At 33.6% G+C, this 15537-nt stretch overlaps 1 protein-coding gene and 1 pseudogene across 2 annotated transcripts; one reads left to right on the top strand and one right to left on the bottom strand.

Annotated features, from left to right (window-relative positions):
• Window positions 1–4079: 4079 nt before the first annotated feature.
• Window positions 4080–7470, bottom strand: LOC146958269 (uncharacterized). Its single transcript, XM_085741365.1, has 5 exons — window positions 7254–7470; window positions 5910–5998; window positions 5568–5745; window positions 4503–4573; window positions 4080–4370 (listed from the first exon to the last, which is right to left on the bottom strand). The coding sequence occupies exons 1-4, from the start codon at window positions 7437–7439 to the stop codon at window positions 4508–4510; spliced, it is 519 nt and encodes a 172-aa protein (XP_085597491.1). The 5' UTR covers window positions 7440–7470; the 3' UTR covers window positions 4080–4370; window positions 4503–4507.
• A 3332-nt stretch (window positions 7471–10802) lies between these two features.
• Window positions 10803–12845, top strand: LOC146958268 (uncharacterized; annotated as a pseudogene). The gene is made up of 5 exons (XR_015031010.1): window positions 10803–10978; window positions 11270–11865; window positions 11977–12345; window positions 12396–12523; window positions 12639–12845. The product of XR_015031010.1 is annotated as an uncharacterized LOC146958268 (transcript).
• Window positions 12846–15537: the final 2692 nt, after the last annotated feature.

Here is a 15537-nt window from a genome sequence, read left to right as displayed (position 1 = left end):
TTCAAAAACATTTTTATAGTCAAATTTATTTAAAATATAATTGGAAATCCAAAAACATGTATTTTCTTTTGTATAAATATACTATTAGGTTAAATATGTTTTGGAAAATGCTAACAAGTGCCCTAAGGGCATTGTTTAAGCATCTAAAAGTGGCAATTTTTGCATTGAAAATTGTATGGTTATGTCCTTAGGGCACTTGTTAGCAAGACCCATATGTTTTTGGTCCCTATAATATATGTCAACTTTTCGTTTTAGTCCCTCTAAAAAATTTCTTCAACTTTTAGTCTCTCAAAATTTTTCCATCTTCACTTTTGATATCTCCTTCAAAGTAAACTCATAAGTATAATTCATATTTTTTAATAAAATTTTACAGAAAAATACATAATATTATAAGAATCTCTCCTAAAAAAATTAGAATTTGTTAACAAAACATGAATTTAATATGAATTTTTATATTTTTCACGGTTAAAAATTCATATTTTATTTGTGTTTTGTTAAAAAAAATTAATTTTTTTTACAATATTCTACACATTTCTGCATAATTTCATTAAAAAAATAAACTTAAATTTTGTGATTGAAAATTTGATAGAGACTAAAATTTGAAGGAAATTTTTAGAAGGATTAAAACGAAAAATTGATATATTTAATAATTAACCCTGTATTATTTTGGAGTATTTGAATACGTGAGTTATGGATATTTATGTTGATTGTGAGAGTTGAATTAATAGATATTAGATCGGGTGTTTTGGTTGGCCAGATATAGATGTGGCTATAATAGAACCACGTCGTGACGCCACGTATATGAATTGACCAATCAAAGTAACGGATGACACTATCAGATAAACTGGTAGTTTGTTCCTATAATGTGGAATGATGGTGTAAGTTCAGCGTAAGACAATGCTCCTGCAACGCGTTACTTGCGTATTGTGTTAATATACTTAACTACATTCAATTTTATGGATATAATTCTTTGCCTATAGTCTACAGACATTGAAGTGTTTGTTTTATTACATTCAACACTAATGTGACCTGGTAATGTGTTGGCACTTACCACAAGTTATTAAGGATTTGAGAGTTAACTCTTACTTTCTTTGAGAATACACTATTTGTTATCTGAGTGAAACAGCTATTGAATTTCAATTTAATCACACAAAAAAAAAAAAAGAAAGAAAAAAACTATTGCAGCATTCAACTAAAGAAATAAATAAACAAATGATCTCATCTTACTCACGTGGTAGTAAATTCCAGTTAACATCGAATTGTTTGAGTTAATCAAAATTTATATAATATTTGTATGCTTTATTTACCATCCAATCCAAAATCTAAATAATCAAATCTACTTTTCTCGTCATTATGTGAATTGTGAATAGAAGACATGGGACAAAAAAAAAAAACTAAAGTTATAAAGAGTTGGTTTTCACATAGCCTTAAAAGAGAGAAAATTAATGTGGACGCAAAAGTAGCCATATACACTTCATGATTGATGGATTCCAGTTCAATGACTTTAGGACTGAAAAATCACTATGATTTTAATGTAATTTTCTATGTTTTATGAAAAACAAAGATGAAAATTAAATAATAAATAAAATGAGAGAGTACTCTAATATAAGAGAGAGATATACACAAAGTCACGGTGATTTTTTACCCTAAAATTGTCGAAATGGGATCCACGGTTCAATCCCTTCTTGGTGGATATGATCCTACTAGATGAGATCTCCTATAGTTGATAAATGATGATTGATACGATGTTTGCGGTATACGTAATTATGCATAATACAAACAATTTTCATGGAGCTCATAACGACCTTAGGCACCTCATTTGTCTTATGGCTCCTCTAATACCCCACAGTTTTTGTACACATTAAGAAATTATATTTATTTTTTTACAAAATTAAGAAATTATATTTATTATTAGTTAACCTTATTAAAATAAATTTATTATGTTCTTCAAAACAAAATTATGATAAATTTATTAATTCTTTTGTATGATTTATATCACTTTTAAAATTGCTTTACAGAGACAACAATTATAATTTATTTCAAATTTCTTTAAAGGCTTTGATTAGATTTTAGGTCCTTATGTTTATTTGACAAATCTTTAATTATAATTTGTTAATTTACACCAGTTAAAAAAATGAATGGGGAATTCGATAAGGACAACTCAAATTGTAAAAGTTGCAAGAATATTTTATATTGAGACGTGAGTTTAAATGTGCTGTTTCCCATATCTCAACACATGATATGTATGAGTTTCACTAAGATATGTATGAGTTTCACTAATATGCTCTTAGGGGAAGGAAAAAAAAAAGTTGCTGAAAAGGACCTAAATTGAGCTATTTATGAGGAAAACAAGGAAAAATTTAAGTTAAGACCTTAGAATTATTTTTAGATTTGTTTGTGTTTAATTCTAATTGTAATAGTTTTGTTAAGTGGAGTAAGTCCAATATGGGGAATAGCTAGGTGAGTCTTCCTTTAAATACACTTTTTTTTTCGAAGAGGAATACACTTATAGCTTATAAGTAGGAGTGTTTGCTTATAAAAAAAAACTACTTAAGTAGAAGTGTTTACTTAAATACAAATCATAGTGTATTAAACAAATTTGTAGTTTTCGTAAAAAAAAAGGGTTAATTATGTTTCTAGTCCCTATAAAATAGCTACCTTGTAAGTTTAGTCCTTACTTAATTTTAATAGCATTTTTAGTCCCTAATTTTGTTTTTTTGCCCTGAGTATTAGTCCCTACTCAATTCAAATTTGTTTAATTTATGCTTAAACTCTTAAATTTTTGAACAATTTTTTGCAGACATGTTTAGAACATTACTAAAAGTTCCTCCGCAAAAAATTATCGCAAAATTTGATTTCTACATCCAGATTTTATTACTTTTTATCTTTAACGTTTGTCGTTTTAAAAAATTCATATTTAATTCATTTCATGTCTGAAAATTCTAAATTTTAGTAAACGAACCTTTCATAGTGTTCTAATCTTGTCTCAAAAAAATCGTTCAAAAATTTAAGAGTTTAAGGATAATTAATCAAACTTTGTTTTAGCAGGGACTAAAATTATAAGTAAATTTTTTTTTATAGGGACTGAAAATGCTATTAAAATTAAGTAAGGACTAAACTTACAAGGTCGCTATTTTATAGGAACTAGAAACATAATTAACCCAAAAAAAAATGTAGTTGTAAAATTCTCTCTCGTAAAAAATGTAACAGTCTAAGTAAGGTGTGACATAAAGGCACTAATAGGGTGGTTGCTTTTCACAGAGAATATTGAATGCTTTTAATAGCAAAAACTTTACAAAATGTTGAACTCATTGCTAAGTTGTTATACTCTTCATTCAATTTTACTTATTTTCATTTCTCCATTTTTATTGGAAGGCAAATACAACTTGAATTGTACAGCGGATTCATTATCCAAAATCTATCGTGGAAGAAATGAAGTCTTAAAATTAATAACGATTGAAATTGAAATATAACGATAACTAATGAATCCTTCAAAAAAAAGTTATTATATTTTGCTCAAGTGTGTAAAATTATTACCACCATGGTCTTTGTGATGCTTAACCGTAAGCTGAAAGTTATTTTACACATGTTAAGTTATATTCTATTTATCTACCAAGTAGCCTAGTTGCTAAAATTTCATCGCGAATAAAAGAGAAATTCATAGTTTGAAGTCCAAATCTTTGCATATTACAATACGTCTCTGTCTTTGCGAAGATGTTGACATTGTTTTAACTGGTTGCGGAATTCAAAATATAAATATATGATGTGTTACCGTGGTTGTAAGTGCGTTTCTGATGTGACTATTTTCAAAGGACAAATATTTACGACCAATGTTACACTTGATTGTTTGACATTGGAAGGCACATGTATTTGACATTGGACTAGCATTTCCACATGCCTCAAACCACGAAAGCAGTCAATTATTAGTAACAAGTGATGACAATGATTATAGGCAGCATCCGTATATGTGTCCTAATATGACTTGCACATTGTTGCCAAGACATAAGCACCTGTGGTCAGGTTCAATTTGTGGTTTGCAAACAAAAAACCAAATCCAACTTTCGTACAGTTGCAACTTGTTTTTAAAACCCCCAAATCAAAACTAAATTATATATCATGTACAAGAATTTTGATATTGGTCAACTCAATACTGAAGAACTCGCAAACATGACAGAGTTTACTTGTCAATTTTTAAAAATTGCTACTGCTTTTTAAACAATCAAATTTTTTATTGGCTGGATCTTGGCAAAAATAATGGGATAACTACAGAAAAAAGTCTGAATGAAGTTGAAGCAACAATTTGATCCTCCTATCCAACCATGTATGTGATCCCAACATTCCGATTGACAAACTCCTGTGTCTTCATTTAACTGAAAAAAGTAGCAAGGTATTTAGAGGGCAGGGATTTTTGGAGAGATGGACAAGTCTCGTAAAGATGTCCTGAAGCAAGTATCATTTAAATAAAATGGTACTGAATTGATGGCACTACAATAATAACTTACCAGAGTTATTGCTTAACGTTGAGAGTGGTTTCTATGCGTTCAATTAGCTTATCTGCTGTTAATGCTCCCTCCTGAAAATCATGAAGACCAAAATTTTATCTAACTTGGGGAAGGTAGTTGCTAAAATAGCAGCCAACATCCTAGTTTTCTTTTGTCTTGTCAAATATACAAAACATCAATGTAGGCTCACAATGCTTGGTAAACACTAATCAGTACACACGCAATGATTTTTTATAAATAAATAACATATCAAGCACACAAGAAGCTGCCTACAAATTAATTATATGCATGTTAATTTTGAAAATATATTTATATACCAAATGACTGTGATGAGATTTAAGATGAATGGCAATTTACAACAATAAGAAAGGTAGTAAACAGCCAAACACCAGAGTCCAGACTATGTCAAGCTATCTTCCTTCATTCCTTCACTTTTTCAAATATGACGATGAAAGAAAGCATTTATAATTAAATGATACAACCATATGTTATAGACCACAGACAAAAGTTTCTACTTAAAAACAACCTTTAGGTTCTTTACATTCTAATCAAAGCAACCTCAATTTCATTATGTTGAAGTCAACAAGCCTTAGTAGTGTCTGTAAAGGTGAACGTTCCAATATCATGTCTTAACCAAAATTAGGAATTAGGCGATTCCTCTACATACAAGTCTTCTACAAAATGTTGTCAACAACAAGAACTAAGCTGAAACAGTTCCCAGCAAGAAGCTGAAAAGATTTCTGTGTATTTTCTATGACTGGTTAGCAATCAAATGCAGTATCATTATGGTTTGTGACCTTGACATCACAATTTTTCATGTATTATCGAACTTTCCATTGAAACTAACTATCTATAAATGATAGTTGAAGTTTCAACAAAATTGAAGACTAGAAGTTCAGTAAGTTAAAAGAATATCGGGGAGCATTGCAAGTTTGTAACACTGCTAATGCAAATACAGTTAATATAGAAAACATCAAATTCGATTTAATGATTTAAATTGAATGCGGTGTCATGTAATTTTAAGTCGTTGTAGAAGAAGCAGAAAGAAAATATAATCCAACTTACAAAGCGATCAAAGGGTTTTCCATCCTTAAAGATGATGAAAGTTGGCAATGCCTCAATGTTGTATTTGTTGGCAATGCTAGGATACTTCTCAGTATCAATCTTAACTATTTGTATCTGATCTTGAAGCCGAGCGCTCACTTCCTCAAGTACAGGAACCATGAACTGACAAGGACCACACCTATAAACCAGCATTGGGTTACTGATTAGATGTAATTATATAATTTATAAATAGTCAAGTTAAAATAGTTTAAACATGAAATATAACCAGCTAAAGGAAAAAATGCTTCAAACCCAACATAAAGAGAGGAGAAGAAAATGGAAAACGCACGGGGAGAAAGTTACCAGGTTGCATAGAAGTCAACAAATACAGGCTTGTCGGAGTTTGCAAGCAAATCATCAAAAGAGGAAAAGGTTTGTTTCTTTGCTTGAACCTACAGAAAACAATATCCAAAAATGCTGGTCAGTTCTCAATTAATTATTTCAGAAGCAAAAAAGTTCAGTTTAACTAGTTTGAGTGCAAGCATGAATGAACATGGGTCAGCATCCTTGAAGCCATAGTTTAACAGTTTAACAGTTATCTCGAGTATCAGAAGTAGAGGCCGAGGTACTGTTATGGGATGTTGGCTTGTTGAAACGATTTAGCAGCTAGACTGGGAAATTAAAATGCGTCATGTTTATCGTGAAGCGGATTTTGTGCGGATGGTCTTTGCCATGATGGGGATTGGTGCAGAAAACAAGCTGACCATTTATGATGATTGCCCTGATCAAATCAGGCGATAATTCGATGTTGACGCTGCTGGAGTTTTGACTCCGCGTTTAGTAAATTTGTAGTTTGTCCTTTTGTATTCCAAAAAAATTAGCGTAAATTCTGGCGATCAATGGGGCAACAATCCAAATATAGGAAAAAATTGGATAAACAGCTAAATTGAATGTCTATTCGATCATATGAGAATTTATGACGTGTAAGCAGGGTTTTAATAAAGGTCTGCGACCGCAATTTTGACACGACATAATGTTTTGTTGATGTTGTCAAAACCATAACATGATTGCAATTGCAGCCGCGTTTGACCATGATTCTCCACAGCATCAAGGATCGTGATTGTTAGTTAAAACCCTGCTTATAAGTGCTTAAATTCAATAAGTATATATATGGGTTTGGATATTCACATTGAAAAACCATTTTCCTTTCACGGTTTGGGTAGAGGGGGTCAAAATCCCCCTAAACCCATTTTCGCTCCCCTCTGTTGAACTTGAACCAACCAACCAGACCCTAAAGATTTTTGGTGGATGGCAATCAAAAGGTCTAAGTTTAGGGAGTCTTGTGAGCATGTATGTAATCAGTTACCAAACACCAAAACAAAAGCCTAGTCCGTGAAATATATAGTGTTGGAAGGGTAATATGATTCAGAAATGAGGCAAACAACAAGTCAAAGATTCATGATGAGTTCAAAATGAGCATGTTATTGTGATATTCAGCATAATTCCCCAAACATCTAGAAAGTGCACTATCAGCGATTAATATAATAATTTCAGATGCAATAATATAATTTATGTAATAAATTAGTGAATAACTTGGATATTCCAACAACAAGTATAAATAAAATAATGAAGAAAGAATAATAATAATGGTTATTATAAAACGGAAAGGAAAGGAGAAAAATAAAATAGTTGGTTAGTGTTACTTACGAGAGGAAGTAGGAAACGAGGGCGGGAGGAAGAGGAAAGACGGCGAGTACCAATTGGAAGAAGGCGAGCAGTTCGAAATTGAAGGTGTGAAGATGATGATGATGAAGGTACCAGACGTGTGGACGAAGAAGAGTTCAAAGAATGGAGGATTACAGAGGAAGACGCTGCTGATATGGAAGCGGCCATGGTAGTCAAAATGAGAACGAACAGATTGGATAATCAGAAAACAATGGTAAATATCTATTATTTATTTCTTTGGGAATTGACGGAGAAATTAATATTTAATCCCAAGAAAACCAACTGCTCTGTCTGGACTTTTCTGATACCTTTCCTCTCCCTTTCACTCCTTCTACGTTTTAAAATAAAGGGTTAATTATGTTTTTTGTCCCTACAAAATTGCGACCTTGTAAGTTTAGTCCTTACTTAATTTTAATAGCATTTTTAATCCCTACAAAAAAAAATCCGCACTCAATATTAGTCCTTACTCAATCCAAATTTATTTAATTTATGCTTAAACTCTTAAGTTTTTCAACAATTTTTTACAGACGTGTTAAGAACGTTATTAAAAGGTCCTCCGAAAAAAATATCGCAAAAATTTGATTTCTACGTCCATATTTTTGTTACTTATATCTTAAACTTTTGTCGTTTTAAAAAATTCGTATTTAATTTATTTCATATTAAAAAATTATAGATTTTAGTAAATGAACCTTTCATAGTGTTCTAAACTTGTATAAAAAGAATCGTTAAAAAATTTAAGAGTTTAAGGATAATTAAACAAAATTTATTTTAGCAGGGACTAAAATTATAAGTAAATTTTTTTTTTGTAGGGATTAAAAATGCTATTAAAATTAAGTAAGGACTAAAGTTACAAGGTCGCAATTTTGTAGGGACCAAAAACATAATTAACCCTAAAATAAATCAATCTAGTGAACCATCAAATTAGTCCCTGAATTTTCACGCGTCGGCCAACTTAGTCCCTCAATTATACGAAATTTCTAAGTAGTCCCTAAATTTGTCAAACGTCGATCAAAAAGGTCCCTCCGTCAAAGTGCTCCGTTAGCGATGCTGACATGTCGCCCTGCATGCTGTGTTGTCTTGTACGCGTGGCAAGAAGGAAGCCACGTGTTCAGGGACTAATTTGATTGATTTGGAAAAAGTTCATTTTTCACTTTTCAGTTTATTTTTTTCCTGCTTTTCCCATTTTGCCCCTGCATTACATATTCCTCCTTCTTCACATTTCAGTCAGAACCATCAAACACATCCTTGAACCTTCTCCTTCCCGCTAAAAATTTCTCCATTCTCACCCCTCCAAAACCATCATCATCTCCGGCGATTCTGACGTTTTTGAAGTTCCTTTGTTAGACTGTGATTAAAGGTAACGCATTTCCTGTTGTTCATCAAGATTTTGTGTTCGTTTTGACCCTGTTTATGTCCGTTTTTTGGTTTTTTGGTTTTAAGTTTGGATCATCTTGTTTATTTGGTTTGTGATCGTTGATGCTTGCATTGTTCTTTGATTGTTTTTGTTTTGCGTTTTTGAGACAGATAGTTTGATTATTCGTTTTTAGGGTTTTGGGTTAAGTTGTAAAAATTTGAAAATTTGGTTTTTTTTCTAGTTGGTTACTAAAATTGATGAACATTTAACTTTGTAATGAAGGAAATTACAGGTTGAATAAAACAGTTTCTGAATAGGGTTTGTGTTTTGTTGTTGTTTTGTTTGTGATTAAAGTTAAAACTAAGCTTGCCGAAATCTGTAGGATGGAAGACCATATCACACTAATACTGCATCATGGTGGTGATTTAGTGCGAAATGAGAATCGGAGGCTGCAATACGTTGGCGGTGAATTCTGTGTATGGGAAAAGATGTATGTCGATGAGTTGTGTTTGTGGGATATTGAGAAGATGGTGAAACGTTGCAGAAGCTACTTCAAGGTATCTAAACTAGGGTACATGAAGCCGTATGAGGGTGTTGCAAATGATCTGAACATCTGCTTGACTCCATTGACAAGTGATCAACATCTTTTGGATATGGTGCAAGCTGCAAGGTCTAATGGTAATGAAGTTGAAATATATGCACAACATGTGGTTGATAGTGATGAGGTTGAAATTGTTCCATTAACAACTGAAAAAAGGGAGGAGCTTGAGAGAGCAATGGAAGAATCTCTGAGAAATGGGAAAACAACTGAGGAGGAACCATTTAAAGTTATGGAGGTTGACATACTAACTGCTAAGGAAAGAAATGTGGTGGACTGTTTGGTTGCTAATGTGCAAAATAGGGTTGGTAATGAAGAGGAAAGTGTTGATGATATGCAGGAGGAAAATGTTGATGCTACTGAAGGAAGGGAAGAAGGCAATGTTGGTGCAACTCAAGGAAGGGAAGAAGGCAATGTTGGTGCAACTCAAGGAATGGAAGAAGACAATATAGTTGATAATGAAGGAGGAAATGTCACTCAGGCTCAAGAAAGTGAGGCTGAAGAAAGTCAGCCTCAAGAAACAGTTACCCAGCAAGAAATCAGGTTGAGGAAAATGTCACCAAAGGAACTCAGAAAAAGGTTGGAACAAAAGGAGCTAAAAACAAAGGCAAGGAAAAACAAACTGCTGCACCAAAAAGAAAAAGACCAGTGAGATACTCAAGAGGGACTGGGGTGACCATTAATGATGATGGCCCACTTGTGTTTGATTCTTTTAGTGATGACAGTGATTTTGAGGCAGATTATATGGCTGGACATAGGGACTCTCACTGTGAGGTAGGTAATGCTAGCCAGGTTAACATTGAAATGTCTGAGCCTAATGAAGTATGCAGTGACAATGACAACTATGTTTCTGAGGAGTTAAGGACTCCAATAAGCACTGATGATGAAGGTGATGGAAATAGGAATATAGTTTATCCTCAATTTAATGAAAATGCTGGATTTGGTGAGGTAAACTTGGAACTTGGAATGGAGTTTCCTACGCTTCAAAAATTTAAGGATGTTGTTAAGGATTACACCATTCACAAGGGGAAAGATATTAAGTGGTTGAAGAATGATAAGGACAGGGCAAGGGCTGAATGCAAGCATGAAACATGCAACTTGGTAATATTCTGTGGGAGGAATAAAAAGAGTAAATGTTTTCAGATAAAAACTTTTGTAAGTAAACATGATTGCCCTACAGATTTTAAGAATAAACAGGCAAACAGGAAATGGGTAGTTAAGATGCTTGAGAAAGTGTTGAGGTTTAATCCTGAAATTAAGCATGGACAGATACATGATTTGTTCAAGACTGATTATAAGGTGATATTGGATGACAATATGATCTTTAGGGCAACAAAGGAAGCAAGAGATTTGGTTGAAGGCAGTGAAAGGGAGCAATATGGTTTGTTGTGGGATTATGCCAATGAACTAATGAGGAGTAACCCAAATTCAACTGTGAGGATGAATACAACACCAATGCCACAGTCCCCTCCACAATTCAAAAGGTTTTATGTTTGTCTGGATGCATGTAAACAAGGTTTTAAGGCAGGATGTAGACCATTGATTGGGTTAGATGGATGCTTTCTCAAGAGGTATTATGGAGGGCAACTGTTGTCTGCTGTGGGACAAGATGGAAATAACCATATTTATGTCATTGCTTATGCCATTGTGGATGTGGAGAATAAAGATAATTGGAAATGGTTTTTGGAATTACTACATAAAGATCTTGGAAATTATGAGCGTAATGGATGGAACTTCATCTCAGACATGCAAAAGGTATGAATAACCATTTTAGTCTTTTTCTCATTCAAGTTATGTCCCTTTTTTGCATGCATACTGATGTACGGTAATAGCTGAAAATGTTATAGTTTTAGAACTGATGTTATAGTAAGTAAAATAATGCAGGGACTATGTTGATAGTAAGTAATATAATTCAGGGACTAATTTGATAGTAATTAATATAATTCAGGGACTATTTTGATAGTAAGTAATATAATTCAGGGACTATTTTGATGGATATTGATATAATTCTGGGAAAATTGTTTCTGTAATTGTTAAAATTGGCAGGGTTTGATTCCAGCCATGCAGGAAGTGATGCCAGGGGTGCCACATAGATATTTTGTGATGCATCTATGGAGGAACTTCACAAAACAATGGAAGGAAAAGGAATTGAGAGGAGTGGTATGGGAGTGTGCAAGGGCAACAACTCCCACTCAATTCAACCGCATTATGGAGAGGGTGAAGAGGATTAATGAGAAGGCATGGGAGTATCTTAAATAAATGGCCAAAGGAAGCATGGACTAAAGCTTATTTTAGTGAAAATTGCAAGGCAGATAACATAGTGAACAATGCTTGTGAGGTTTTTAATGCAAAGATCTTGAACTATAGAGGGAAACCAATACTCACTTTGGCTGAGGATGTTAGATGCTATGTTATGAGAAAAATGAGTCATAACAAGATGAAACTTGATGGGAGAGCTGGACCACTGTGTCCTTGGCAGCAAAGTAGGCTAGAGAAAGAGAAGCTTGCCAGCCACAATTGGACACCAGTGTGGAGTGGTGATAATCCAAGGCAAAGGTATCAGATAGAAAACAACTGCAGAATCAAGGTGGATGTTGATATATTTAAGCAAACTTGCACCTGCAGATTTTGGCAATTAACTGGTAAGTGTTTTATTTTTATACTTTTATGTTGGTTTGGATTTCAATAGTTGAACATGTTTTATTCTGGTGTTTTGTATTTGAACTGGAACATGTTGGATTTGAATGCAATAGGAATGCCATGTATGCATGCATGTTCAGCCCTTGCATTGAGAGGTTTAAAGCCAGAAGACCATTGTCATGCTTGGTTGACCCTTGGATCTTATAGGGCAACATACAACTACTTCATTCAGCCAGTTAATTCCCAAATATATTGGGAATCAACTCCTTATGACAAACCTGTGCCACCAAAGGTTAAAAGGGCTCTAGGAAGACCAAAGAAGGCCAGAAGAAAGGATGGTAATGAGGAACCTGTTTGTGGGAGTCAGATAAAGAAGACCTACAATGACACTCAATGTGGTAGGTGTGGATTGCTTGGTCATAATGCAAGAAGTTGTATGGAGCAAGGTGTTAGTAGAAAACCAAAGGACTGGATTGATGCCGGCAATATGTACATGTTGTGGATGATAATGCTGGGAATGCTCCTAATGAAGTGCCAGAAAATGCTCCTAACTTTGTGCCAGAAAATGTTGTGCCTGAAAATGCTTCATACTTTGTGCCACAAAATGTTGTGCCTGGAAATGCAGCAACTGCAGGAAATGTTGTTGCAAATGTTGGACAGGTATGACTCATAATTTTTAAAGATCTTTTTGGCAATAAATATATTAACTGAAGGACTGATATGATTGATTATGTTATGATTTTAGGGACTAATTTGATTGATTTTGCAATTTCAGAGTGTTGCACCAAGGAGGTATGGCCTTAGAGGTCCGGTTCCTTTAGCTGATAGGCCTAAGCAAACACCAATGAGGGGTCCTGCACCAGCTCATCAACCTCCTGCTGGCATGATTAGGGTTCCATATCCTACATATGGTCCACCCGGTTCGACTCAACCTACTAAATTCATGGAGTTTATACCAACTCTCGGATTTCCAAAGAAGTGATGCTTCCTGGAGTTTAATAGATGTTTTGGATTTGTAATATTTAGGCTTGTTTGAATTATGCCCCATAGTTGGGTTTCTTTTTGCTTAACTTTCCGTTTAAGACTTATGACTTGTTAATGCCCCAAAATTGGGTTGCTTTTGCCTATGTAATTTCTCAGACTTATGACTTATGACCTATGACATTTGCCTATATAATATTTCAGTTTCAATTTTTGCGTTCTGTAATTTCAAGGATCTATTTGATATATGATTAAAAAATTCAGGGACTTATTTGATGGTTTTTAATATTACGTAGGGATGTATTTGAAGGTTACATTTCTGAATCATCTTCAACCTCTTTTCATCACCATTAAAGTTGGAGCTTGAAGATGAAGCTCGACTTTAATAACAGTTTTTTCCCATATTCCCACCCCCCCCCATCATTTGAGATTCAATTTAAATAGTTTTGCTTCAAGAAATTTTGTGGATTTTGGCTTTCAAATTCAATAAGCAGAAATTAGGGTTTCAAGTTTTTTAAATTGGGGAAGAAAATCAATCAATTTAGTCCTGTAATTTCAAGGATCTATTTGATATATGATTAAAAAATTCAGGGACTTATTTGATGGTTTTTAATATTACGTAGGGATGTATTTGAAGGTTACATTTCTGAATCATCTTCAACCTCTTTTCATCACCATTAAAGTTGGAGCTTGAAGATGAAGCTCGACTTTAATAACAGTTTTTTCCCATATTCCCACCCCCCATCATTTGAGATTCAATTTAAATAGTTTTGCTTCAAGAAATTTTGTGGATTTTGGCTTTCAAATTCAATAAGCAGAAATTAGGGTTTCAAGTTTTTTAAATTGGGGAAGAAAATCAATCAATTTAGTCCTTCAAAATGTTTGTTATTTTCGGCCAAATTAGTCCCTGCCTACGTGGCGTATGACATATGAGAGGTTAACGGCCACGTCAGCCCGTTAACCCTCCGTTTGGACAGAAGGACGAAATTGATTGACAATTTACAAATTCAGGGACTAATTAGAAATTTCGTATAATTGAGGGACTAAGTTGGCCGACGCGTGAAAATTCAGGGACTAAGTTGATGATTTCCGCACGTCTTTATTTTATTTTTAAAGAATTATATTTGTATAATTATTTAGTGACAATTTTGTCACAACTTTATTTTTTTTATTAGTAAAAAACAATAGAAATTGAAAAAAACAACATAGAAATTAAGGATATAATTAAGGATATAATTTTTTTGATGGTGGCTGGGGTTTGAACCTCGGACGTTGCATATATTATGCATTGTCCATACCAACTGAACTAAGCTCACAAGGACATAAATTAAGGATATAATTTGAGTGTGAAAGAGAGTTGTTTAAAAATTATTTGTACAAATATCATTTTTCTCTTATTTTATGACAGATGTTCATATATATATACATGTCCAATTGCGGCATGGACCAAGTCTGGTGGGCGAGTGAATCAAATTTTGTGTTGTTTAAACAACTGGCAATTAGCTCTTTGGTCCAATTTTCACTTAAACTATATTTTTATTAACAAAAAAAAAAGTTTCACAGCTTTTAACTCCAATACTGTCATTTTTTATAATCTAGAATAAATTTTATAAATAACCTCACATCTGTATACTATTTATTTCTATTTATTTGGATTTTACTTTTTCGGATATTATATTTTTGAAAAATTTTATTGTAATGTATGGATATTATTATATTTTGGTAAAAAGAAGAAAAATGAATGTGATTACTTTAGTTGTTAAATTTTAGGTAATTATAAAAAAATTAATAAAAATATATATATTTTTAAAATGATATACACAGATATCTGTATATACACATAGATACTTCAAAATACGTGGATTACCAGATTAATAAATATATGCACGGATATTTTTTTTTTTTTTTTTTAGGCAAAATAGAAAATATAATAAATAAAAAGAAGAGTTACAAAGACTGGGGGACATGAGACCTGACCCAGGAATAACCCAAGCGGGAATACAATCGTGACAAATCAATCCAAGTGGATCAACTCTAATCTATCCTAACAAAAATTCACTAATCATAGGCATAACTCGGCGAACCAGCGTACGGGCGCGAAACCAGGTTATAAAAAAGAATGAAAAGTGAACTTCCACAAGAACAGTTAGAGTATAAAAATGACGAATGGATCGACCGCCAGCACGGTAACAAGATCCAAGTGTCAACAGCTCCCTGATGAACAGCAAGCATAAATGCTCTTTCGAGCAAACCTACGCGTAAGAACTCAGATCGAGGGATGAGTCCAATACGTCAGCAACCACCCTTTCGGGTTAAAGGAACCAGACCCTTTCGGGTTTTTGAACACACCAGACCCTTTCGGGTTTACGAATGAGTCCACTGCAAAAAGGCAAATCTGATCCCACCAGTCTAAGAACATCAGCAACAAACACAACACCTACAACAAAAACAAAACACAAAACGGAAATAACGAACAAAAACATCCTCCAAGAACTCCGACGCAGTGGCAGCGGAACAACAACCAGCAAAACTGCAGATCTCGACAGATCTGAATAGAAACCAGAGATTGAAGGTCGCGCAAAGTGAGTACGTAGAAGCCAAAACAAGACTGCGAACACCATGTTTAGCAACGACACACCACCAAGGAAACCGCACACCACCACCAGGAAGCTGAAAGAAGACAAGGCAGCACG

Source organism: Medicago sativa, chromosome 1 (genome assembly GCF_051527215.1).
Source record: "Medicago sativa cultivar Bolivia chromosome 1, Bolivia_mono, whole genome shotgun sequence".
NCBI classification, from domain to species: Eukaryota; Viridiplantae; Streptophyta; class Magnoliopsida; order Fabales; family Fabaceae; genus Medicago; species Medicago sativa.
This window is presented reverse-complemented; position numbering and strand designations above follow the sequence as displayed.

Excerpts from the sequence above, each read along its gene's own strand:
- LOC146958269 (XM_085741365.1), bottom strand. The coding sequence starts at position 7,439 with ATGGCCGCTTCCATATCAGCAGCGTCTTCCTCTGTAATCCTCCATTCT. Across the intron at positions 5,746-5,909 it reads GTTGACTTCTATGCAACCTG|GTGTGGTCCTTGTCAGTTCA; the intron begins GTAACTTTCTCC and ends GCTGGTTTATAG. Across the intron at positions 4,574-5,567 it reads GAAAACCCTTTGATCGCTTT|GAGGGAGCATTAACAGCAGA; the intron begins GTAAGTTGGATT and ends CATGATTTTCAG.